General features: G+C 49.2%; 1 protein-coding gene across 4 annotated transcripts in view; it reads right to left on the reverse strand.

Annotated features, from left to right (window-relative positions):
• Positions 1-26,141, reverse strand: part of LOC149328710 (atlastin-3-like) — a 49,785-nt gene that overhangs the window by 19,321 nt on the left and 4,323 nt on the right. Inside the window, exons 2-8 of one of the 4 annotated variants that reach the window (XM_089559666.1) lie at positions 22,484-22,811; positions 22,204-22,416; positions 21,911-22,129; positions 21,698-21,862; positions 21,590-21,646; positions 21,463-21,534; positions 21,258-21,404 (exon numbers count right to left, since the gene is read on the reverse strand). In XM_089559666.1, coding sequence (XP_089415792.1) covers positions 21,258-21,404; positions 21,463-21,534; positions 21,590-21,646; positions 21,698-21,862; positions 21,911-22,129; positions 22,204-22,416; positions 22,484-22,804 — 1,194 coding nt within the window. In that variant the 5' untranslated portion in view covers positions 22,805-22,811. Of the gene's footprint in view, positions 1-21,257; positions 21,414-21,462; positions 21,535-21,589; positions 21,647-21,697; positions 21,863-21,910; positions 22,130-22,203; positions 22,417-22,483; positions 22,812-26,141 lie in introns of all 4 variants that reach the window. The other 3 variants (XM_089559665.1, XM_089559668.1, XM_089559667.1) reach the window with 3 other exon arrangements.

Raw genomic sequence — 26,141 nt, forward strand, 5'->3', positions numbered from 1 at the left:
TCACCTCATTTGTACTAGTCACTAGTTTGCCATTGGACATCATCCTGGAAATAAACTTTGCAGTCGCATGACGGCAAGCCCATCAAGCAAAGCCTGTCGTGTCGGATGCTCACATTGCAAATCTCGCTTGCTATGAGATAGAACACGGGCACCCCTGTAGCGTTCTGCATAAAATCTTTGTAACTCACTTTTGAGACTAGCAAATTCATCAGTATATAAACAAAGTGCTTCGCATTCCAAATCATACAGGTTGTACGAATTATTCCTGAGTGATCTGCTCCTGATATTGCCTGTAAAACCACCTCGCAGAACCAATTTCTATAGCTGTAGCACTCACGTCCTGCTTAAACATTTCCCAAGCGGCGAATAATGGCATCTTGCTCGAGAAACAGGATTCCAGTTGCGAGCGGACACGAATGACAAATTCTGCATTATTAATTACTGATGAATGCTGCTTCCAAAGCGCCCACTTCGGCCTAAATTTTGAACAATCACCGCCTCCGAAGCGAGCAACCATCATACAGTGATCAGACAATGAAACTGGTACAGTGTCACAGACCAGTCCTCGGGAGACAAGTGCGAAAGATGCATAAATTCGATCTAGGCGACCGTGAGAATGGTCCCGAATGCGTGTGAATGAGCGGAAACCAGGACATGAAGCTCTGGTATCAATGAGCCCTGCATCTTGTGTAACAATTAACTGACAAAACTTCACCGCTCCTATCCCTGGGTGTATCAGGACCGGCACGATGAACAGGGTCGCACACACAATTAAAGTCACCCATTAGCGCAACGTGCCTGTCACAGTCCAATAAGGAAGCTATGCTTTCAAAAAGACTTCCCCTCGTGCCTCGACGCTCGACGCCGACGGCGATGCGTGCTGCGCACTGGCTCCTCATCGTCACTCGTTTCGGAAGCGCAGGACGCACGCCGCTTCTGAAGGGGCTCGCCTGTGGAACAAGGTTCATCATCCGTTGGATGAAAGCCCTGATGTGGAAGCTGCTGGCCAGCAATGACAGGAGAAGGCGAAATGACCGCCGTGGTATCCGTAGGGGCTTCAACGACGGCGACTGGTTCCCCACGAGCAGCTGAACTCGGCGCCTCACACCGAGGCGGCGCTGCATGGTCATCCGCCGGTTCCTTACAGTCCACGGCAGCGCTTTGAGGAACAACAGGCGCACTGACACTCGAAGGCTCAGCCATAGCGGCGGCTTGCAAATCCCCAATCGCGTCAAGAACTTCCGTAGCGTCCATGATGTGCTCTGTAGACCGTCGTCAAGGGGTCGCCCGCGATGCCCCAGCCTTTCAGCATACGTCACGACGCACTCCGTTGTGTGGCTGAACCGCCGGCAGTCGTCACACTGCGGCGTATGACAGTGCCGACGAATGTATCCAATGCGGTTGCAACGTACACACAGAGGGGGTCTGCCCGGAATCAGAACAAAGCTCTGTATGCCGCACACAGTCAGCTGATGTGGAACGTCACTATCCTTGACTCCTTCAGCAAGGGATTCCGTCGCTAGACTCCGACGGTAGGGGACTCTCATTCGATGGGCTACGTGGACTACGACCGCTCACGCTCTTCCTCGGTCACCGGATCTCGGACTTTTTCCGTGATTCAACTACATTGAGGAAGCGTTCACCGCACCTGCTCACATTTTCAAGGTGGGCCAATTTTTGCACCCATTCTTGAGGCTTTCAAGAACTTAGCGAGCCCAGTGGGGCGCTAGGCCTAGTCTGGCCTAGGCAGGCACAGACACCCCCCGCAGCCGAGGCCCGCTTAGAAGCTCGGCGAAAATGACTTAACCTATGGATGGAACCAACGTAGTCCCTGCGGAGCTGAAACAGCCCGGTCATTGGTTTGTCAGCAAAAAGACAGGAAAGGTGGTGCCACTCGATGACGAGGAACGCGCCATCGCCGCTCAGCGAGAGAGAGAACGAGCCGCGTCCAATCTCGCCGGAAAGAAAATGGCAGGAAAGTCGGTGGAAAGGCAGGCAGTCAAGATACCAGACGGAGCTGAAAAAATTATTCTTCGCCCACGGGGTGAAGTTAGCCGCCTCTTTAAACACAGCAGCCTAAACTTAGCGGAGTTGATCTCTCGCACCGCCGGCGTCGATCTCGCCGAGGCCAAGGAGGACATTTTCTCTGTTAACACGAAACAACAGTCAATTCTCATGGCCATAAGTGACGAGCGGAAAGGCAAATACGTTGGGCTGCATGTCCTTGATATTGGGAGCGATAAAATCGATATTTTCGCATACGTGGCTATGCCCGAAGACGGCGGGAAGGGTGTCGTGCACGACATTCCCTTACGCTTCACTGAGTAAGAACATGCGCACCGACTCCGCACCATCTAGGGCAACCCACCCGTGCTAGGAGTCAGGCGTCTTGGTAAAAATTCAACCATAGTCCTAATCCTGTTCGAAGATCTGGAGGTTCTGAAGTGGGTGAAATTCTCGCTTACGTGGCAGAGGTGCGCCCTATACCGAAAAAAGTACGAGGTGTGCAACGCGTGCGGCCGCCTGGGCGACCGCGAAGATGTTTGCCCGGATACCAACAATGTCAAGTGTCGAAGATGCGGCGCGGAGCGCCCGGATTGGGAACATACTTGTGACGCGAAGTGTCAGCTGTGCGGCAGAAATCACCCACTCGGCGACAAGAAGTGCAGGGAAATCTACAGGTCTCCCTATCTGATCAAGAAACGGCAGTGGGAGCAAAAAATTAGCCAGCAACAGCAGCAGCAGCAAACATCGGATGCAACACCCGAAGGTGATTGCAGAGTACGCTCAGAGGTCAGAAGAGGGGCCAACCGAGACCGGCGCGGAGATTCCCGAGGCAGTAGCGGAGACTTTCGAGCACGGAGCGGGGACTTCCCGCCACTGATGGAGACTACCGGTCGAGGCCGTTCGAGCTCCCGTGGCAGTGGGCGATCCGGATCAAGGTCCGGAACCAGGGCCAGTTCCAGCTCCAGGGACGCGAGCAACCCGTGGGCCCCCCGGAAGAGAAGCCCTAGCGGGGACCGTAAAATCGCGTTGCTGCAGCGTGGCCTCCCAGGCGTAAGATGAGAAAGATAAAAGAAAAAGAAAATTTGAAAAAGGAAGTCGGTGAACATAAGGAAATCATTAACAAACTCACTCAGGAGCTTCACCGACCTCAATCGCAAGCATGCACGGGGTCCCTCCCGTCTCAGCAAGCGTTTCCTTTAGGATAGGTAGCTAAATCGCCTTCTCCATCTCCGACGTCAAACGTGGTCACAGCGAACGCGGCGCCGGCGACGGAAGAGGAAAAGATGGTCACTGAGCCGATTAGACCTCCCCCGCAGAAACGGAGGGGTGGGGAGACAGATCCGCTTGTGGCATTAGAACAAAGGTTAGACGCTAAGTACCAGGCGAGATTCGAGAGGATCGAGACTGGCATGACCGAAATTATGGGTCTCCTAAATAAGATTCAGGAACACCTTTTAGTTGCTGCCGCGAACGCATCCTCTGGCACTCTCATGGAGAGGCAGGCAATACTTGAAAAAAGACCTGACCAATCCGAATATGGCCAGAATTATATCAAATAATGATTCGACTGTGTGGCAGTGGAACTGCCGAGGGTTCCCGCGTAAGCGAGCGCTCGTGCAACAGTACCTCGAGCAGGAAAATGAGAAACCTTTAGCCATAGCGCTGCAAGAAACGGGCAAGGGTGCGGTTAAACTTACCGGATATCAGGCGTTTGCTAGCGACCGCGGGGAAAAATCTCGGGTTACTACATACGTCAAAAGGAACGTAGCGGCAATCGCACACGAAATCAATTCTCGTGACATTGAGGCGGTTCTCGTCGAAATTCTCACGGGTAGGAAAGTGGACCCCAGTATTTTCCTCTTAAACATCTACAGCACCCCCAAGCAGCGTAAAGTTTAGTTTCAGGGCCCTCTTTCGCAAAGCCATCAAGGCGGCAGGAACAAACCCTCTGATAATTGTAGGGGACTTTAACGCGTCCCACCATGAGTGGAGATGCAATAGGCACAACCCGAAGGGAAGGCAGCTGTGGGAAGACTTTCACGAATTGTGCCTGACACTGCAAACGAACTCGGGCTGTCCGACCAGGGTGAGAAACAGCGTGGGGAAACACTACCCCAGATCTAACCTTCACCAGAAACATTGAAGAGATTAGCTGGAGAAACACCGACGTCAACTTTGGAAGCGATAATTACGTTCTCGCGATAACCCTTAAACGGGGAGTCAAAGTATGAAGCGAAAGAAAACCCAGTGTAACTCAATGGGAGAGCATCCAGGATATCGACGAATGGGTGGAAGCCCTCATGCGCCAAGTTAAGGCTGCTACCACGAACCTACAGGAGGAAGACGCACCGGCGACCACCGACAGCAAACACTTGCACATGTGGGAAGCTGAACGGGTCATGGAAAAGCGTCTCCACACACAGTGATGGCACAGAAATTTGAGGCGAAGAATAGCCAGGCATAATAAGTAAATTGAGGAGTACGCCATTAGACTTTCTGAGCAAAACTGGTGTAGTAGATGTGTTGAAATGGAAGGAAACATGAGCCTTTCCAAGACGTCGGGCCTGCTGCGACACCTCCTGGACCCTGATAGCTCAAAAACTCAATCGGGCACTAAATTGGCGAAGGCCAGGTACGTGTTCTAGTGGACGGACGCGGAGGTCATGGTAAAATTAGTGAGCACCTACACCGGCGACACAAAACATCTCCCCCTCCCGCAGCACAAGGGCCCTCCTAACGAGACTCTCGATGCACCCATGACGGAGGTGGAGGTCAGGGCCGAAATTTTGACTTTAAAGACGAGATCGGCCCCCGGCCCAGACGTGGTTACGAAGAAATTTTTAAGGAATCTTGGACGACATGTCCATAACGGCGCTCACGAAATACGTGCAGGAGGTGTGGAGTGGCGGCCGTCTCCCTCAGCAATGGAAAACTGCAAAAGTGGTGCTAATCCCTAAACCGGTCAAACCGTCCGGATTAGAAAATCTGCGACCAACTTCCCTTACTTCGTGCGTAGGAAAGCTTATGGAACGCGTCATCCAGGCTAGACTGACGCGCTTCATGGAGCAGAACGACGTGTGGCCGTACGAGATGGTCTGGTTCCGGCCGGGATTGTGTACGCAGGACGTGATACTTAGCTTGAAGCATGACATCATAAATTCGAGATCCAAAGACGCGAAGGTAATTTTAGGTTTAGATCTAACCAAAGCCTTCGACAATGTAATGCATGCGGCGATCCTTGCCGGGCTTCAGGGAATAGGTGTCGGCGAAAGGACGTATAATTACATCAAGGGTTTCCTGTCGCACTGGACGCTAAAACTAAAATATCAGGACTTAGAATCCCCCACGATCTACCTGGGAAGTAAGGGAACGCCACAGGGCTCGGTGCTCTCCCCCTTCCTTTTTAACGTGGCGGTGAGGGGCCTTCCCGACGCACTCGGGAATAGAGAAATCCTAAAATTTAGCTTGTACGCAGATGACATCAACATCTGGTTGAGCAGTGGTGGTGACGGCAGCATAGAAGAGCGGCTGCAGGCGGCGGCACACACTGTAGTGTCCTACGCGGCCGAAAGGGGCCCTGTGTGTTTGCCGCAGAAATCCGAACTTTTCGTTTACAACCCAAAAGCGCTCCGGTGCAAGCGCGACTGGAATTTTGAAGTTAAGGTAGAGGGTAAAGCGTACCGAAAGTTAATCACATCAGGATCCTCCGACTTTTTATCCCAGTGGATGGTTGTAATGAAGGAACTATCAAGAAGCTCAGCAGCTACGCTGCGCAAGTAACAGGGATCTTCAGGAGGGCCGCGCTGAAGGCCAGAGGCCTCAAAGAACGTAGCCACTTGAAACTAACGCAGGTGCACATTATTAGCCAAATATGCTACGCCACGCCGTTCCTCGATATTAGGGTAAACGAGAAAGATAAGATCGAAGCAATTATTAGGCGTTGCGTCAAGAGGGCGCTGGGCCTACCTATCTCCACCTCTACAGACCACCTGTCGAAAATGGGACGGCATAATACATGAATCGAACTTGCTGAGGCGGTGCGGATCACCCAGCTCGAAAGACTGAGTAAAACGAATACGGGCGGGACCATCTTAGAGTGGGCCGGCCGAAAAGTAGATAGGGGCATATGCGACAAGGTCGCCCTGCCGCCACAATGTCGCGCGAATATTATCGTCCCCCCCCCCCCCCCCCCCCCCGCAACATGCACCCAGAACATCACAAGGAAAGACGGGAGAAGAGGGCGGAGGCACTGGTTAAAAGGGCTGATAGGTTGCCTACGTGGACGCAGCGAGTGGCAGGTCGGGAGCGGCGGTCGCCTCGGTGGTCGACGGCCGAGGTGCACCGGTCGCCGCCCTCCATTAGGAGTAGAAACATAGACACGGCCGAGGAAGTAGCAATAGCGCTTGCTTGCGCCGGAACCAAGGCTAGTTTGATTCTTAGCGACTGCAAAACAGCAATCTGGAAGATCAGAAAGGACAGGGTACAGCTGGAACTCTGTCCACAGCTAAAATTGATCACAACATCACCTTAATTTGGGTCCCAGCACACACATCCGTCCCCGGTAACGAGGCGGCCCACGTGATAGCCCCGAGATATCTACTTCCGGGTAACTGTAGAGCCACCCGACTACCAGGGGATGGACGAACGTTTGCAAACGTACACGGAAATCGCCGTGCACTACAGGTTAGGAAGGCGTCTAATCCCACCACCAGACCCAAGCTTAAACAATACAGAGGCCAACGCCTGGCGACGATTGCAGGCCAAAAATTTCACAAACCCCGTCTGGTTATTTCAAACCCAGATTGAAGATAAAAAAAGATGATAAATGTAAGACCTGCGGAGCGAGGGGGACCCTCGATCACATAATTTGGTAATGCCCCGGCTCCTCTGGCACTGAGGACATTATTAAGAGAAGAGCAGCCTGGGAGGCCCTTCTGCAAAGCGAGGTCCCCGCTGACCGGAAACGAGCTGCCCGCCTATAGTATGAAGCCGCGTAGAGCCAATGTATTTTCACCAGTCTTTAGTCGCGGAGGTCCCAGCCCCCGTCCCCTAGGCCTGCGTGCCAGGAACGGGGAGTAGGGGGCCTCCCACATCGGTGGAAATCAAAGTTATACTCATCATACCCCTTCAGCAACAGACAGGACGGCATCACGGCTCAGAGTTCTCATCTGTTCCATGTCTGAAACTTTGCAATCTTCCGCCGAGATAGATGTCACGTTCCCGTACACCTGGAGTACCTCACGGGTGAAGCAATCTTCCAAGCGCTCGGCAAGCCACAAAAGCTTCAGCTTCGCCTCCTACGCTTCTGGGCCATTAACAACACAGCGGCGGCTCTTCATCACGAGGTCGCCGCATGACACGAGCTTTTCTTTTGGTTGCGCCGATTTGGAAGTAACCATTCACACGTTGAGAGAAAAAAACTGACGCCAACCAATATTTTAATTTTGCCCAACGTTCCGGGACCAACTCGGTCCCTTCTTCAGGGGTGACTAAAGTGTGGTAGCAGCAGCGGGATGTTGCCTTCGCTCTCCCTTTGTTAGCACGTGGCGCAGTCCACTAACGTACGCAGAGGGGAGCGTTCTTGGAGTTCTATTCATCGCCGCCTTTGTGAGTCGGTTGTGCCTTGACTCCACATGTCGCCTCTTGAACAGGTTTGGCTCCACGGCCAATACGCTCACCTCCGCAAAGGCTATTTTGTAGGGTTGTGCGAATATCAAATTTTTCGAATACGAATCGAATACGCATACTTGATTCCGAATATCGAATCGAATATCGAATAATCAAGGACAGATGGATTTAACCACTACAAAACATTTATTTTAGCACCCAAGAACATCACAGTTCAACTATCGATGATTAAATGAACACAAACGGTGTGTGTGGCTGCACAAAAAGTATCAAAGTCTCGAACATTATTCTTAGAAGAGTGGAAATATCAGAGAGGATGTCTAGTACACAGCATTGATCAAGGCTAGCTTGCCATCAGCACAAAAGCGCGTTGCTGGGAGGAACATAAAAGGTTGTCGTGAAGGAAAACCAGCTGCTCCACATGGTCAGGCAGAAGTAGTTCCCTTCTAACTGAAACGACTCCTCCAGCCACAGAAAATGCCCTCTGACTTGGCACTGACCTGGCACGTATTGAGAGGTACTTCGTGCACAGCTCTGACTATTGCAACTTCGCAGGTATAGCCACAAAAAAGCTCACCAGCGCAGTTAGCTACGGCATGGCCCTTAGAAAAATTCGAAGGAAAAATTTTCCTTCATCCATGCACATTGGTCTGGGCGCCGCCATGTTGTTATGTCTCTGTCGATAGAGCTTGCGGACCGAAATGAGCGTCGGTGTATATTCGGCTGGATACGAATATTCGCGTCGGGTCGAATATTCGAAAGAACACGAATACTTGGATTTCGAATCGAATACGAATACTAAAAATATACTATTCGAAATATATTCGAAAATTTTGAATATTCGCACACCCCTACTATTTTGTGGTCGGCGCGCTCGTAGTGTTCGGCGAGGGCGCTGGCTTTCGTATTCATTAGCCGTACGTCATTGTTGTGTTGCCTTTTTCTTTGGTGGAGGTTTTTTGTTTCGCCGACGTATGAAGCCGGGCACTTGGAGCCCGGGACTTTGTAAATGACACCCGGTTGTTTTTCTCTGGGGACGCGGTCTTTCGGTCGTGGTAAGAAGCGGCTTATTGTCGAAACAGGTTAGTGAGCAACCTAGATTCCATATTTTCCCAGAATGCGTGCAAGTGCCTCGCTGGTTCCCCTCATGTATTGAACCACCACGCGCACACGTTTCGTTGTTTCATTGTTGGCTGTTCCCCCCATGTCCTCTGAGCCTGACGGCGGCCAACGCGTTGAATGAAGCCACGTGGGTAGCCATGGCAATGTGTTGCCATTCCTGGACGTCTTCATAAGAAGATAAGGGGCAGATAACCCACACCGGCCGCTACCTAAATTTGCAAGGGTGGAAGAGCGGGCTAGTTGGTAGTTCATCTTGGGGGAAAAAAACACAACGCACTCCTAAAACACGGACAAAGAAAGGCAAGACGGTACAGCGCTGACTTCAACTGATTATTTTATTGTGGAGCAACATATATATACGTTCGAAAAATGGGCGGGAATAATCGAAAATTGGGCGGGAAGATCTATATTTTAATTCCAACCACCCTACTAGCCACAAGGAATCCGTCGTCTCCTCTCTTTTGAGAAGATCAAAGGCAATCTGCTCCTTCAAAGCAGAGAAAAGAGCAGAAGAGGCCACCGTTCCCGCCTACATACAGAAGAATGGCTACACACCTGGCTTCATTCAACGCGTTGGTCACCGTCAGGCGCAGAGGACAGAAGGAACAGCCAAATATGAAACAACGAAACGAGCGCGCGCGGTGCTTCCTTACATGAGAAGAACCAGCAAAGCACTTGGACGCATTCTGGCAAAATGTGGAATCTACGTTGCTCAAAAACCTGTTTCGACAATAAGCCGCTTCTTACCACGACCGAAAGACCGCGTCCCCAGAGAATAACAACCGGGTGTCATTTACAAAATCCCGATCTCCAAGTGCCCCGCTTCATACGTCGGCGAAACAAAAAACCTCCACCAAAGAATAAGGCAACACAAGAATGACGTACGGCTAATGAATTCGGAAGCCAACCCCCTCGCCGAACACTGCGAGCGTGCCGACCACCCAACAGCCTTCGAGGAGGTGAGCGTCTTGGCAGTGGAGCCAAACCTGTTCAAGAGGCGATATGTGGAGTCATGGCACAACCGGCTCACAAAGGCGGCGGTGAATAGAACTCCAGGAACGCTCCCGTCTGCGTAAGTTAGTGGACTGTGCCCCGTGCTAACAAAGGGAGAGCGAAGGCAACACTCCGCTGCTGCTGGCACAGTTTAGTCACCCCTGAAGAAGGGACCGAGTTGGTCCCGAAACGTTGGGCAAAATTAAAATATTGGTTGGCGTCAGTTTTTTTCTCTCAACTTTCTCAAAAACCCAACCAGACGGACCTCCGTCGAAAAGGTTTTCGTTCAAACCATTCAGACGTGAGATATCTGGAATCTATTTATTATTTATTTATTTCGTGTACCCTCAGGGCCAGAGGCATTATAGAGGGAAGTGGTTACAAAAATTTAAGAAAAAAAAATGTACAGTGCAGCAAACTAATTAGTAATACAAAAATGATTGCTCCTAGTTATACATTATTAGCTGTTGGGTTCTTGGTGTGCTGGTTAATAGTATATAATACACAAAATACACAAAATACAGCGCAGCAATACAGTGAAAAACAAACAAACAAAACGCTCGTACAAAAAACAAGAATATAGAATTAAAAAAAAAAAGATGATGCTCCTACTTATACAAAGTTTTCTAATGCTGTTTTGAAGCGTTGGTTGTCAGTAATGGTAGCGGTAGATGCAGGAAGGTGATTCCACTCAGCAGCTGTGCGCGGAAGAAATGACTGAAACATGGCATTGGTTTTGCAAAATGGAATTCCGACTTTGTTATTGTGATCTAGCCTTGATGAAATGTATTGGGGACGGGAGATCAGTTCGTGGCAAAGTGAAGGATGATAAAATATCTTGTGAAAAAGTGAGAGTCTAATGGCTTTACGGCGAGATGCTAAAGATGGCAGGCTGAGATTTAATTTCATTGCAGAGATGCTGGCAGTTCGGTTATAATTACATACAATAAAACGAGCAGAATTATTCTGGACCATTTCTAATGAGTGAATTAGGTTTTGTTGAAAGGGATCCCACACTGCTGCAGCATACTCTAGCTTTCAGCGGACCAGTGTCTTATATAGAAGTAGTTTTAGGGAAGAAGGTGCCTTAGAGAAATTACGTTTTAGATATCCCAGCATGCGATTAGCATTATTAATTACGTAAGAAGTGTGAATGGACCAAGTGAGGTTGCTAGTAATATGGATACCAAGATATTTGTAAGAAGAAACAGGATCTAGAGGGACATTATTAAGGTGATAGGAAGGTAGCTGGCCGGATGTTCTTGATACACGCAGAAATTTACATTTTTTGATGTTTAATTCCATTGACCATGATTGGCACCAAATACAGATAGCGTTAAGGTCTGATTGAAGAGAAGATATGTCATCGTCGCAAATTATTTCCCTGTAGATGACGCAATCATCTGCGAATAAATGAATGTTAGAGGAAACACAAGAGGGTAGATCATTAATGTAAATTAAAAAAAGTAGAGGACCAAGTACCGACCCTTGAGGTACGCCGGACTGTACTTTACTTGGCTGCGAGGTTGAGTCATTAGCAGAAACAAATTGCGAACGGTTAAAAAGAAAGCATTCGATCCAAGCAAGCAGTTTGGGATCAATGTTAAGTTGATGTAACTTAAACATTAGAAGGTTATGGCATACTTTATCAAATGCTTTCGAGAAATCTAAAAATATACAGTCGGCAAGTGAACAGCGGTCAAGGATGACGTTTAGCTGATGCGTGAATGATACTAGTTGTGTTTCACATGAATAAGTCTTGCGGAAGCCATGTTGCGATGGTGAGAAAAATGAATTAGATTCGAGAAAGCTAGCTAGATTTGAGGCAAGGACATGTTCTATAATTTTACATGGTATGCAAGTGAGCGAGATAGGCCGGTAGTTAAAAGGACAATGCTTGTCACCTGATTTATGGAGTGGGATCACCTTCCCTACCTTCCATTCAGCTGGCAAAGAACTTTTTTCGAGCGACTGCTGGAATATCTTTGTTAGAAAAATGGAAGAATAACAGCTCGTGTTTTTCAAAAATTTCGCGTTGATTAAATCGTGCCCAGGAGCGGAAGATGGTTTAGAGATGAAATTATTGATTCGATGCCTTCTGCTTCAATGGTTATGGGAAACATTGCTGGATAAACATTGTTGTGCGTAGATTGGGGCGTAATATTGGTAGTTGAAGAAAAGTTGCGCAGGAAAACTTCGTTAAGTACAGACGCACATTCGTTAGCTGGAATAACATTGGAAGAGCTGTCAATCAAGGTTATCATGTCATCCGCTTTGGGGTTAATCACACGCCAGAATTTATGTCGGTTTTAAGCGTTGATGGCAGGGTATTATGAATAAAGTTATTCTTTGCTTGTTTAAGCGCGGTTAAATACTCATGGGCTGCCAGTTTGTACTTAGTCCACCGTGTTATGCTAACAGAACCTTTCGCAGATTTGTAGAGACGCTTTTTTTTATTAGACAAGCGCTTGAGGCAGGTGCTGTACCATGGAGCGTTATGGTTACAGACAAGGGTGCGAAGTGGGATGTATTTGTCTGTTAATTCAGCAATTTTGGAAGAAAACATATTCCAGTTAGACTGAACACTACGGCAGTCAAAGTCTTGTAGAAAGACGTCAAGGAAGACTGATAATTCAGTATTAATGGCTTCAAAATTAGCTTTTGCATAATTTCGAAACGGTTTGAATTTTTTAACGGTTTTTGGTCGCAAGATATTCAAGTTGAATGAAAGGGCCGAATGGTCGCTCAAGCCGGGTAAGTACGTTATGTCGGAAACAAGATCAGGTTGCGCTGTTAATACAAGGTCCAGTGTGTTTGCGACAAATTCCATAATTCTTGTAGGCTGCGTAACAAGTTGTGAAAACGAAAAAACAGAGCACATTTCTAAGAACTCATTGGCTAATGAAGAAAAAGGCTGTAAGGTTGGAGCTCAAGTGTTCCATACTATATTTGGTAGGTTAAAATCGCCAAGCAGAAATAAAGGTAACGTGGGATAACGGCATGTAACGATGTTAATGATATCATGTACCTCATTTACGAAGTTAGATGAATGGTTTGGGGGGCGGTAACAAACACCAATGATTATCTTCTGGTGGTTTAGTTCAACGATGGCCCAAACCATTTCTAAGTCAGTAGATACATGAATACACTGGGATGCAAGATCTTTCGAAATGGCTAAGAGCACGCCGCCTCCCTGTCGCATTGTTCGGTCACAACGATAGAGTGAAAAGCGATGAGCGGTCTGAAAAAGTTCGTGATCTTGAACCTGTGAATGCAGCCACGTTTCTGTAAGCACTAAAATATCGGTACTGCAAGTATCTAAGACAGAAGTTAAGGAAGCGCGTTCATTCATGATGCTACGAATATTAGTAAAAAAAACTGATACGTGGGACGCGTCTTGTCCACTTCCCCTCGCGCTTTTCTAACTTGGGACGTGTTCACAATCAACATGCTCGCCGCTATCTCGTGGTTCGTACGCGGCATTTTCGCTGATGGTGTCTGTTGCCGGGTCATAGACGAACTGTTTTTTATTCATGACTAGTTTAGTGTATCTTAACTGGAAAGTATATGGTTGGGGCTGGCTTTTAGCGTACTCAATGAGTTTTTTTCGGGCATGGCGTGTGGCGGGCGAAAAATCTTCGGAAATAGAGACATCATTTTCTTTTAGCTTTGCTCGCGCGGAAAGTACTTTGTCTTTTGTTTTCGTGCTGGCGAACTTGACAACAATTGGGCGACACTTATCGGGCGTGTAGCGACCTATGCGATGGGCGCGTTCTATTGCTGTGTCGGGTAGGCTGTCGATTGCTTCGGCTAGTGCTGCCCTTACGTTCGACTCTGACTGTTCCCATGATTCGCGAGAATCAGGGATTCCATGAAAAATTAAATTATTGCGTCGAGATCTATCCTCAAGTTCGTCAACACGCAGTTTTAAAGAGTCGAGCCGATTTGTCTGGACTTGTGCTGACACTTGAATTCCAGCAACGTCATCATCGAGACGGTCTAATACCTTTGTTTTTTCTTCAAGATTGTCTAACCTCGTCTGGATTGCCTCAATTTTGGTCTCGATGTTCTTTTGACCAACCTTAATTGCCTTAACGTCGCTAACCAACTCGGCCTGGCCCTTAGCGGATTCTACAGATCGTGCCGTCCGATAGAGGTAATTTCTTTTAAGTCCGCGACGTTTCGCAGCGAGTCTCTGAAATCTTGTGCCCTATACGGGCGCCCGGCAGGGTCTGCATACAAGAAAAAGGAGGCGGTCACCAGTTTACAGGCTAGGAGTCGGAGCAGAACGATACGGTAGTCATCACTGCCGGCAAAAGCCTGAGCAGTACCTCGGCCAGAGGCCGGTTGTAACCTTTTGTGCGCACAACATCCAGGAACGCGTCCGCTTCGAACAGCGTCTTCTTTCTCCCTCATCACGACACTTCGACGTCTGAAGCTGAATAAAGGCGCGTCAAGTCAATGCACAGTTCTGAAAAACATAGCTTCGAGATATGTATTAAGGCTTGCATGAGGAATTATGAGCATGTTGATTACAGATGTCGTACTCAAACGAGTACCACATTTCCTCCGTTTTGCGGTAAATGTGCCCTGAGCTTGGCGTGTAGTGGAAGCGCCATCTATCGGGACCCACTGAAAACCCTTCTCGGTATGTACGGCGCTGGCCTAGCAGATGACGCACAGCTGCCGCGCCGCGTGGAAACGAGGTGAGAAAGGATAAGCGGGCGGTTGAGACTCCCGAAGAAGGAGATAAACGTCTCGCGAAGAGGTGCGGTGGTGGTGAAAACATTTATTAAAAAGGGACAGGAGGTATGTTTGGATCAGCCCTTAAAGGGATACTGAGGCGGTTTTCGAATCAGCCAATGTTTTAGGGTTTTGAAGTAGTGTCATTGCTGATCACGCCTGTGAAATCGCTTTTTCGATTTTGGCTAAAACAGTGCCGCAATCCCCACTTGAAAGCCCGATGTTTAAATCTCCCGCGCTGCTCGCGAGCGCAGGAGAGGAGAACAGCGGAGAAGGAAACCTCGTCCATGTCGGCCAACGTGACGTCACGTTGAGGAGCCAGCGATACTTCGGCGCACCCGAACGAGCTTTCAGCGCGCGTTGTTTCTCGTGCTGCGTGCGTTGTGACGTACAACACGTGTCAGTCGACCTTGAGAATCATGTTCAACACGAGGTACTACTCTGCGTTCGTGTCCACGAACAACCACGGCCGCGACTGCGTCGTCTTCCAGTGTTTTCCGCCATAAGCTCGGAGCGCAAGCGCTCGCTGCTTTGACGAAGAATTCAAGCCGACCTAAGCAAGTGTACTCTGCTCGAAGCACTTTCGTAAGTGCGGCTACATGCAGGGCTTGTCCCTAATGTGATCTCTGGAGATATCTGTCGAAAAGGCGCGGCTGAACCATGACACAGTTCCTTCCATTTTCTCGCGCATGAGAGGCGTGTCACCATTCCGAAGAAGTGCCTCTTCTATAAGTAAAAACATGCTCACTTCGCCCCTGCAGAAACCTTATAGAGGCTGAAGCATATGTCGTTCTCCTCAGCTTAGGTGATGGCCAGACGACCTGAGGCGTGCTCAGCAAGGCTCAATTAGTGATTTTATACTCGTTTCGACGTGTCCAAGCAAGCAAGCAAAGCAAGCAAGCATCGAAGCTCTTCATATGCGGCATCTCGTCTGATCGTAGCTAAGCAATTAAAATGAAAGCGTTCGACGTTCTGATTTCGGTTGCAAATTTGAAAGAGAAATGAATGCCAACCAAGTTTTTGCAAAAAAGCACCATGTTTCGCAGCCTTATTCGGTATCTTCATCAAGTTGTGGCAGCGGGCGAGTTGCAGCTAGCTTGGCTTTTCAACGCACATATAGTTGGCCACCACTTCACTGAACCTAAACTGCAAATCTAGGAAGGGCGAACGTTTCCGAGGGAGCGATTAATATTTCCTGGCATCTGCTGAACGCGCCACGAGTGAAGCAGCAGCCGTGTGCGCGTATTTGGCTTGGTTGGTATTTGGATAGTGATTGCAACACTATCCTGTGCTCACATGCCTCGCAGTGCTTGGCCACTGCGCTTCGCTCATTTTGACATCAACTTTGCGCTGCTTGATCGTTTCCTTGAAATACTTTCTTGCCCCAACCTACGACGCCGGGTACTGAGAACAGGATTTTTTCTAGACAGTGCTTTGGGCCTTTTTTTTAGGATGACGCTCTTTCGGGCGAGCCAGGAGGCATCCCGTGGTGGCAATTGACTTGAGTATTGTTCGCACCCCTTCCTTTCCGAGAATACGAGCCGAGGTTGTACTGGCACCTTTTACGCATGGCCTGCATACGCGTCTTTCGCGCTAGCGTGTGCTTGTGCTAGGCGTAGAATTTTTTTGCTTGTGTCTTTTCTGGTTTCAGGTGACACGTGGAAAGAACAAACCGTAGTCTACTTTTCTTTGGAGGTCAGTAAAAAAATAGTTGCCATATTCGCTTTTACAACACCACAGAAAGCTGCGATCTCCACTCAACGCAGCGCCGGATCCGCATCGGCAGCTTCTTCAGTCCTCAAAGTGTCGTCACAACCTCTCTTGACCAATCACGGGCGGCGGCGCGCCGCACGGTGTGCTCCGCGGCACAGGTCGCATATTTCTGCTAAAAACAAGGCAATTCGCGCTTGTTTTTGCCTTATTTGGATGCGATATTCCAATATACAGCATGAAAAACTATAGGACGCCGCTGCCGGCCTGATTTTCAAAAAAAGTGCTTCAGTCTACCTTTAAGGGACTGATCCTTACAAACACTAGGTGGAGGTCCGTAGTATGGGACCCCAATGGCGGTGGCCGCCGCCCGGGCGCGCCCGACTAAGGCCCAAACTCTGAAAGCTTCCTTTCCTTCGAAGTCTTCCTAACCTTACGTGAGGCCGCCTTTACGCAAATGTTCGATGGAGGAAGCCAGCTTACTCTGAAAGCTCTCCTCGCCTCACCTCAAGTAAGGAACGCATGCCGTGTGTCTGGGTTTGAGGGTTCCTTCACATCGGCCAATAGGACACCGAGTAGGAAGTTGCATTCCCGCGGCGACAAACATGGCGGCACCCTTCGAAGCTGGGCCCCTCGATTCGGTGCAAATTCGTCATTTCTGCGTTTTTCAGTGCGTTCGCTGGCCATAAATGAGGCACCGGTCTTTCGCTTCGTCTCACCTTGCCTCTAAGGAAAGTATGAGTGATAAATTTGCCTTATATTTTTTTTTAGATTGGCGATTCAGCAGCTTTTAGGCTCAAGACGACCGTCGGTTTGTTGACAGAAATGGTTTCCGTCCTAGCAACCAGATGGCGCCACTAGTCTGAGCTCTAGCTGTCTTTGGTTTGGTTTTGTGGGGTTAAACGTCCCAAAGCGACTAAGGCTATGAGAGACGCCGTAGTGAAGGGCTCCGGAAATTTCGACCACCTGGGGTTCTTTAACGTGCACAGACATCGCACAGCACACGGGCCTCTAGAATTTCTACTTCAAAGAAATTCTAGCCGCCGCGGCCGGGATCGAACCCGCGTCTTTTGGGCCAGCAGCCGAGCACCATAGCCACTGAGCCACCGCGGCGGCCTAGCTGTCTTTGCGTCGCTTTTTGCATAAGCTGAATTAAAAGTGAAAATTTCAGAAATGTTGTAACGTCCCGCAAAATACCTGCGTTTAGCATACGTAAGCATGCACACGCTTATGGTACATAGACAGGGTCGATTTAGGCTATATTCTAGCCATATCTCTTACGCCACGAGCGGCGACGTGGTGGACGGGAGGTGTGAACGAGGCAACACTTCGGCGGCGGCGGATTTCGCTCGCTCTCGCCGCCGAATGCCCAAGTGTGACCGAGCCGCACCGGTGCAGAATGTGAACGCAAATTCTTCCTCGGAGTGCACTTCCACTGGATTCACCGCGTCACGAAGCGACCTAGCTGTTGAAGGATACAGGTACACTTCATCGAATGCGTATACGAAAGCACGGTTAAAAAATTGCGTGTAGTCGCCCGCGTAGCGGTCAGTCCACGCTGCCATTTTTTTCCCGCCTGCTCAACTGCGCTCTCGCCGGGCTCGCGTCCTTGCGCCGCGTGTCGCCGCCTGCTTGAGTGTGCGGAGTCACTTGTAGCAGCAGTGAGGTGAAGCGCTCCTCCAGGGCCAGGAGCGACGTAAGGACGCATGAAGGCAGCTGGCAGCTGCCTCAACTGTGAGGAGGCACCAAGGACGACCTTACTTAGAGCTCCTCAGTAAGGAAGCTTTCAGATTGGTATGAGGGCACCTCACTGCAGTGAAGGCTTCCTTACTGAGGTAAGGAAGCTTTCAGAGTTTGGGGGGTAAGGCTTGTTGAGCCTGTAAGCCGTGGCAGCCGAGCAGGGTCGCCTCCCAGTCCTCCCGGGTTGGGTTGGGGATGGGGGGAATGACCGGGTCGGAGGGGCAGGCCCACACCATGTGGTAGGTGTCCGAAGACACCGCACTACAGTGCGGGCAGTTGCCGCTAAAGGAGGGGTCGAAATGTTTTAGTGCCGCCGGGCACAGCAATGTATTGCTGAAGAGGCGGAGAAGAAGCCGCTCATCCGCCTTCTTGAGGCCTTTACATGGGCTAGGGTAAAGGCGATGGCTATCTTGATAGTAGGTTGTGATATCTTTGAACGTGTAGACCGGATTAAAATCGGGTCTTAACGACAACGACGGCGTGTCGCCAATTAAATGTCAGTTGACGAAGCCGCTTTCGCTACGTATCACCTTGCCAAGCTGAGCTAAGCCAGTGACATTTTTTCTAGGAACAAGAACAATACGCTCTGAAGTCGGGGAAATTTGGACATGCAGGCAGATGTTGCGCTAACCAGGTACCACTTCGACAAGGACTACGATCGATTATTTTCCAATGTCCAAGTAACCGTTCACAATTCGTAACAGCGAACAATATAAACTCTCGTTCTTTGCCTGTCCGTCCCGGCGTGCCTCAGGGGTCAGTTCTTGGGCCCCTCCTCTTTCTCATCTATATAAATGACTTACCGGCTAACCTTTCTTCTTCAATTACTCTTTTTGCCGATGATTGTGTTATTTACCGCGAAATTAAAGATGCTAATGATGTCTCTTCTCTTCAATCCGATATTAACAAGGTACTTGACTGGTGTTTTATTTGGAACATGCAACTAAACATTAATAAGTGCAAACATGTGCGCATTTCTCGCCCCTCTAATGCCCCTTCTTCTTATCACATTAACAACGTATCTCTCGAAACCGTGTCATCTTATAAATATCTGGGTGTTTACGTTTCTTCTAACCTCCCTTAGAAAACTCACGTTGAATACATAATAAATGAAGCTGATCGCATGCTTGGGCACCTTCACAGAAATTTCTCACGTTCATCTAGTTCAATAAAATTATTACTTTATAAAACATTGCTACGGTCCAAGTTAGAATATGCTGCATCTGTCTGGAGCCCTGGCATCGATTCACTCGTTTTATATTTTAAGCTGTGCAGAACCGCGAATGCCGTTGAATTCTTTTCTAATTATCACCGAACAAGCAGTGTAACCGCCATGAAGTCAAGTTTGTCCCTACCACTTCTTTCCCACCGCAGATCAATAGCCTCATTGTCTCTTTTTCAGAAAATTTACCCCAACCGCTGTCTCAAACTTAAGTTACTGTCAAGACCATGTTACATATCAGCACGCGTTGATCACCGTCATAAAGTTGGAATCCCATCTTGTCACACCAAATGTTTTCATGACTCATTCATACCCCGAACTTGTGTCAGCTGGAATCACCTTCCCCAAGACATCACAGGTATTTCTGATAATATTGCATTTCGTAAAGTCCTTAATGTTTCTTTCTGAGTATGTGTCGTTTATTACTGTATAAAAATTGCCTTTCACTGTCTACACACTGTTCTAATGTATCCCCACTGCATTTCTAATCTCGTTGCCTTCCTGTGCTTTCACTTTGTCATGTATTCCTGGTTTATTTTTGTTTTCTCACCTTGTTGCAGCTGTTTCGGTTGTATTTTTATGTATCCCCACTCCCCTCTGTAATGCCTTCGGGCCCTGAGGGTACAATAAAAAAATAAATAAATAAAGCCATTTGATATTGTACAATGCTATTTTAAAAAAAACTGCCCATATCTGTTCACAAACAGAAATTAAAAGACCCACGATAAGGTGTACGCAAGTCGCAGAGCAAATGCTAGTACAATACGCGCCGTTGTGATAACTGCTGCGCCAAAGTTATGCGATATTAGCAGTGCTACTGACGCGGGACGTGGTGTACACAAATTAGGCACTGCCCGTTCGGGAATTCGGGGCATCCATTTCATATCTATCTCTTGCTGTACAAATGGTATGACGCATAAATTGTACAGCCTTCCCTTTTATCTTCCCACGGTGCGACTGCCCTGCCGAGGCAATGTAAACTGCCATCGCATTGAGGTGCCATAACAATTAAATAACGTGACATTAAATAACGAGCCCTAACGTCTCAACTTTTATTTTGCTGATGATCTTCACTAATATCGACGTTCTTTTGAATTATTCCTGTATGCTTACTGAAATAAAATTTCCGTCCCGGCTCATGAATTGGGAAGTGATGTTGCATACACGTGCAAAAAATCATTTGGTTCCCCGAGAGTGACCAAACATGACATACCTTAAACATGGCTACAAGGCGAGAAAGCTGCTAGCACTCCCCAGCAAGCTTCTTAAGACAATTTTAATAAATATCTGTGCCTTATGTAGTTGCCTGTATTCTTTACCTTGAGCCACACAACACGATCATTTACAACTAAGAATCAACCGCACTCCAAAGCTTGCATTTTGTTCCCAGTTTCCCAAGTTAGGCGATGTGGGAAAGGACTTTTTCTGAGCAGTAAACCTTCATAAAAAACAGAAGAGATATAATTTCACATAAGCTGTGTTCAGCATGTATTTCCACTACAATCTGTGTTTAAATATTAAAATGGACACATTGCGCGACGGGGGCGATGGTCGTGTGGTTTAAGCTACGAAAACGTGCTGGTGACTCCTTGAAAATGCAGATGGAAATACTCCAATTTTTTTTTCTTCATGTACATGAAGTAGCTGCTAGTATGTTCAGATTAAAGCGAAGAGCGTAAATATTTCCTGTCTTTCTTGCATTTATTCCCTTTTCGTCCCTTCCTTAATTATTGCCTTCATAGCAACGTTCCTTGTGTCCGCCTGCTATGCGACTTCTACCACACACTTTTTTCTCATACAACAATATATACCCCGTACGCAGGCGGGACAGAGTCTATAATTTCACTAGATCTAGGACGTCCGGTACCGTACCATGGAAAACCTTCGATTCATTCAAAAAAAAAAAGCGCAGACAAGAAAAGGACCACGGAAAGAAACGTAAGACACTGTGGCAAATCTTCGACAGCAGTGCCAAAATCTCTAACTGTGAAATGAAGTTGAGCATAAAAAGTACCGAACGAACAATAGTGACGGCGCTCTTGCCTTATTCACCTTGTGACATGCGGAATAAATAATTACAATTCAAACCCACCTCGCTCAGACTGATCCTGTACATTTGCTCTAGGTCCTTGCCGCCCAATTTCAGGACACTGTCAAACTTCCGAAGGGCAGCCTCTCTTCGTTCGTCGTGGCGACGGCTTAGCTCCTCTCTGCTTGGATTGTTGCGTCCACCACACAGCTGCAGAAGCTTACATCATGTTTGGTTATAAACAAATGTTAACCCATGATTTGTTTACCTCGTTGATTCCACGGACATAGAACTCGACTGCTTCCACGAGTGCAGACACGTTGTTCGCCACGCCAGTCGCCTGAAAGTGAATCGAAGATTCGGCGAATTCCTCGCAATCAAAAGCAGCCACTCACCCTTCGCAGAGATATTAGTTCAGGCATGTCGCCCGTCCTCAAAGCCTTCGCGTATTCCTGCAAATAGCGCCCACTATAACCTCTGTGGAAATTAACATGTACCCATACCTGAATGTAGATGTACAGTGTCTCGCATGTGATAGTGCAGCCATTAATCATTTTAGGCTGCAAGTTCTGTGGGTGTAGCACAGCAGACACAAGCTTGTGTAAGTTTTCTATAAATTTTCCTTCAATGTCGCTCAAGCGACCTTTGAACTCCGGGTCCGTTGCCACCTGCACGAAGAGCAGTTAGCACTCGCACAGTAAAGTGGGTCGGTGTACCTTAAGGCCAGGATGGGGCATCAGGAAGCAAGTGATCTCCTTGAAGGAGTTCTTGATGGCTTGTCTCAACTCCTGCAGCTCCGCAGGCTGTTCACTGCAAATATGCAGACGCTTATTCAGGAACAAGCGGCCCCCTTCTTCACCATAGGCGAACTCGTGCTCAGAACACCAATCTCGGACCAGAAACAGCAACTTTTGGAAGGGCGCGTCGGGCACCTCCTGCGCGAGAATAGGCATCGTTAGCGCGTCCGGGTCATGCATGAAAATGAGAATTTCCCTTTTTGAGAACACACCTCTTGTACCAACTGGCCGTATTCGCAGAAGAACTGCAGGTGTTGGAGGTCATCCTCGCCAATGTTCTGAGAAAGGTTGTAGATCTGGACTGAACTCAGCATTGTGCTGAGCGAAAAAATTCTCGCCGATTCGTTCATTGCAGATTTCGCATCAAACGTGCCTTGGGTGTCCATTAAGACCACAGCCACTTCTTCTCCTTTGGGTGTAGGCACCTGCAGATTGATCATTGTTGGTTTAATCAAGCATTACGCATCGTAGCAACGTATGCGATGGTCTCACCAGAAAGACTTCCCTCCACAGCTGTATGCCCGTCGTTTCCCGCTCGGATCCTGCGCGCCAGCTGAAGCCACCGAGCGCAGCCTCAGATTCCCTCAGCCAGTCACTCCTGCATTGGTTCCGCAGGTAGCGTATGAAGAAGTTAAGCAGGAACGATTTCCCTCTCCGAAACGCCCCGGCCACTGAGATCACCACTACGGGTTTGTTCTTCACACGGTCAGACAGCAGCAGATCTTTCAAAGCTGCCACGTCAAGCTCGAATGGGCTGTCCGCCTGCTGCTTGAAGAGAGCCACCGCTTCGCCATTGGGCGGATGGTCCTCCATCGCGTTCCTGCGCATGGAAATTCCGCTTTTCATAATCTTAGCAGTTACACCTAAAACCGCATCCTGTAGCTCTTTGGGTAAGATTGCGAAAAATTTATTCATCCTGGTCTTATACAGACAGTTTTATTTAAACAGTAAAAAATTATTAAAATAGGCTTAGCGAAATAAAAGTTTGTTTTCTTCGTCATCGCATTCTCAGTGACGTAGTAGTAAGGGAGTGTAGCGGCCTACCACGCGATTGCTACGATGGTCCGGCCGAAAAACAAGAAGACTAGCGAAAACTTACCGGTGCGCGCGGGCAGAAGAGATTCGGCACACAGTCTGGTTTTCCGCCTAGTGAAGATTCATTGGGGGCAGACAGTCCTCATATACCACTACCAGCGTAGTGGCGCAGCGGTTAAGCGATGCGCCGCTGCACTGGCAGGTGGCGGTTTCTATCCCGGCCATCCGTAGGGATTTTGCGACCCATGTTGCTCTTCCCGGCAACCTCTCGCGCAGATGCCTAGACGCTCGTCCGAGCCTTACCCGAGTTTACCCGAGTTGCTACCTGAGCTTACTCGAGTAACTCCTGTAAGCTCGGGTAGTAACTCGGGTTACTAGGCAACGGCACAAGATTGTGCGTGCCGTTTTCTTCAATACCCTTGTGGTGTTAGCTTGAGGTTAAGAGTTTCGTTTAGCTCGTGCCGGCTCCCTGGCCGGCACAACGCTGTCGTGGGCCGTGAAACCCAGAGCCTGTGCGAGGTGGTGCCCACTGGGTGTGTAGGCGACAGGCGGCAACGGTACTACCAGTTGGAGCGCAGCTGAAGCTGTTGCTAGGCAACGGCGACTCTAGATCGTTTGTTAGCCGCACCGCCATGAGCATACGCGACGAGCCGAGCTGAGCTCTTGTAGTGTTGCTTTCGCAACAAAAGAACAGTGACTGGCAACAGTGAGGCGACTACCGCGCTTTAAACAAAGCCACTGTACCAGACCGTTACCGCATTCCTCGCATCCAGGATTTTACATCGGCACTGCCCTGCTGCACTATTTTCAGCAAGGTCAACCTGGTGAAAGCATACTACCTGATTTCTGTGGAGCCTTAGGATATTCCGAAGACTGCCATTATACCTGTAACACCCTTCGGATTACTCGAATATCTCTGCATGTTTTTCGGTATCCGCAATGCCGCCCAGACCTTTACGTTTCGCCAACGAGGTATTGTGAGGTGCCACATATTGCTTCGCCTACCTCGACATCCTCGTCTTCAGCCCCAACACCGAGGCTCAAAAACTCCACTTACGCTCGCACACCTCAGCATGTTTGGCCTTGTGGTTTAACGGTCCCAAGGGCGACTTAGATATCGCGGAGCTGGATTTCCTCGATCATCGTGTAAACACCAAAGGCATTCGCCCGCTCCCTTCCCGGGTCACAGCCATCCGTGAGTTTCCTCAACCGTCCACCATCTGGAAACTACGCGAATTTCTTCGCCGCGCTAATTGTTACCGCCGATTAATCCCTCGCTGTGCTAGCATACTGCAGCCTTTCCACGACCTCCTCTCGGGCCCCAAGACAGCGAACACCGTTGTGACCTGGACCGACACGGCTGACCGCGCTTTTCAAAGTATCAAAGAAACCATTGCCGGTGTGATGCTCCTGGTAAATCCCAAATGTGATGCCCCAACATCTGTCATGGTTGACGCTTCAGACATTGCTCTCGCTGCGGTGTTGCAGCAGTTAGTTGCCGTTACATGGCAACCCGTCGTTTTCTTTTCAAAGAAACTTGCGTCACCTGAGCGTCGCTACAGCACCTTTGGCAGAGAACTGCGGGCCGTTTACTTGGCCATCAACCACTTTCGCCATTTCCTCTAGGGCCATCCATTTATTGTACTAACTGACCACAAACCCCTGACGTCCGCGCTGCCTCTGCTAGCAACTCTTATGCTCCCCGCGAAATAAGGCAGCTTGCCTCTATGTCTGAATACACCAGTGACATTCGTCATGTCAGCGGCAAGTCGAACGCTGTCGCGGACGCACTTTCGCGCACCGAAATACATGCAACGGCTTACGGCCGACCAGTCATCGACTTCCCAACCATTGCTGCCGCCCAGGGCACTGATGACGAGCTCTGACTGCTTCGCACACGCAGCAACACTCCGGTGTTCGAAGGCGTCTTTCTCACTGACTGCGCCTTGTCCCTCTTTTGCGATACCGGACGTCCTTTGCCTCGCATATACCGCCGAGCCATCTTCGATGCTCTTCCTTCTTCAGCTCTTCTTGCAATACGCGTGACTCAGCGGCTCGTCACATCTCGCTACGTTTGGCCAAGCATCAATGTTGACTTTCGTCGCTGGTCGCGCTTGCCTCCGCCCTCAGCAAGCTAAGGTCCATCGCCATACTGAGTCCTGTGGGCGGATTCCCGTTCCCGGACGCCCGCTTCAGCCATGACCACGTTGATATTATCGGTCCTCTTCCTCCTTGCCAGACCCATCGATACCTGCTAACCTGCACTGAACGATTTACCCGCTGGCCGAAGCGATGCCCCTCAAGGACGTCTCAGCGGAGTCGATAGAGCAAGCGCTACTCACTCTCTGGATTAGCCGCTATGGTGTACCTTCCATCATTACGACGGACCTTAGTCGTCAGTTTGACTCCACATTGTTCCCTAACCTCTCTCGACTGCTCGGCGTGAACCACATCAAAACAACCTCTTACCACCCGATATCTCATGGCGTCATCGAAAGTTTTTACCGACCACTGAAGGCTACACTCATGTCTTTGACTTTTCCTGCAACGTGGCTTGAGCGGTTTCCTCTCGTCATGCTTGGCATCCGCACCACTCTTCGCAGTGACTCTTCCTCCCGTGCCGCCGAGCTTACTTTCGGTGCCACTCTTCGCGTACCAGGTGAACTCTTTTCGGCCCCTCCCTACCCCTTCCTACTGACTTTTCTGACAACGCCTGCCTTCTACGCAGCGCTATGTCTGACATCGATCCTCCTCGCTCAAGACAGTCTACTCATCGTGTGCTCGTCAACCCCGACCTTCAGAGCTGCACGCAATATCTTTGCGCGAAATGACACCATGCGTCCTCCCTTGCGTCCCCCTTACGACGGCCCGTTCAAGGTCCTCAAGCTGCACAGCAAGTACTTTCTGCTGCTTCTCAACGGCCGGGAAGACAATATCACCATTGATCACATGAAGCCTGCTTACTTCGACTCTGAATACTGATCTAATTGTGCTGCCGCATTCTTTCCTGACCGGGCCGGTGGATTTCACTCTGTTTCCAACTCGTCACTCTCACGGCTTCCTCGCTAGAAGGGGAGCCCTGTAGCGGCCTACCACGCGATTCCTACGAAGGTCC

The sequence above is a fragment of the Amblyomma mixtum genome, chromosome 9, assembly GCF_055824585.1.
Source record: "Amblyomma mixtum isolate Tamu chromosome 9, ASM5582458v1, whole genome shotgun sequence".
NCBI classification, from domain to species: Eukaryota; Metazoa; Arthropoda; class Arachnida; order Ixodida; family Ixodidae; genus Amblyomma; species Amblyomma mixtum.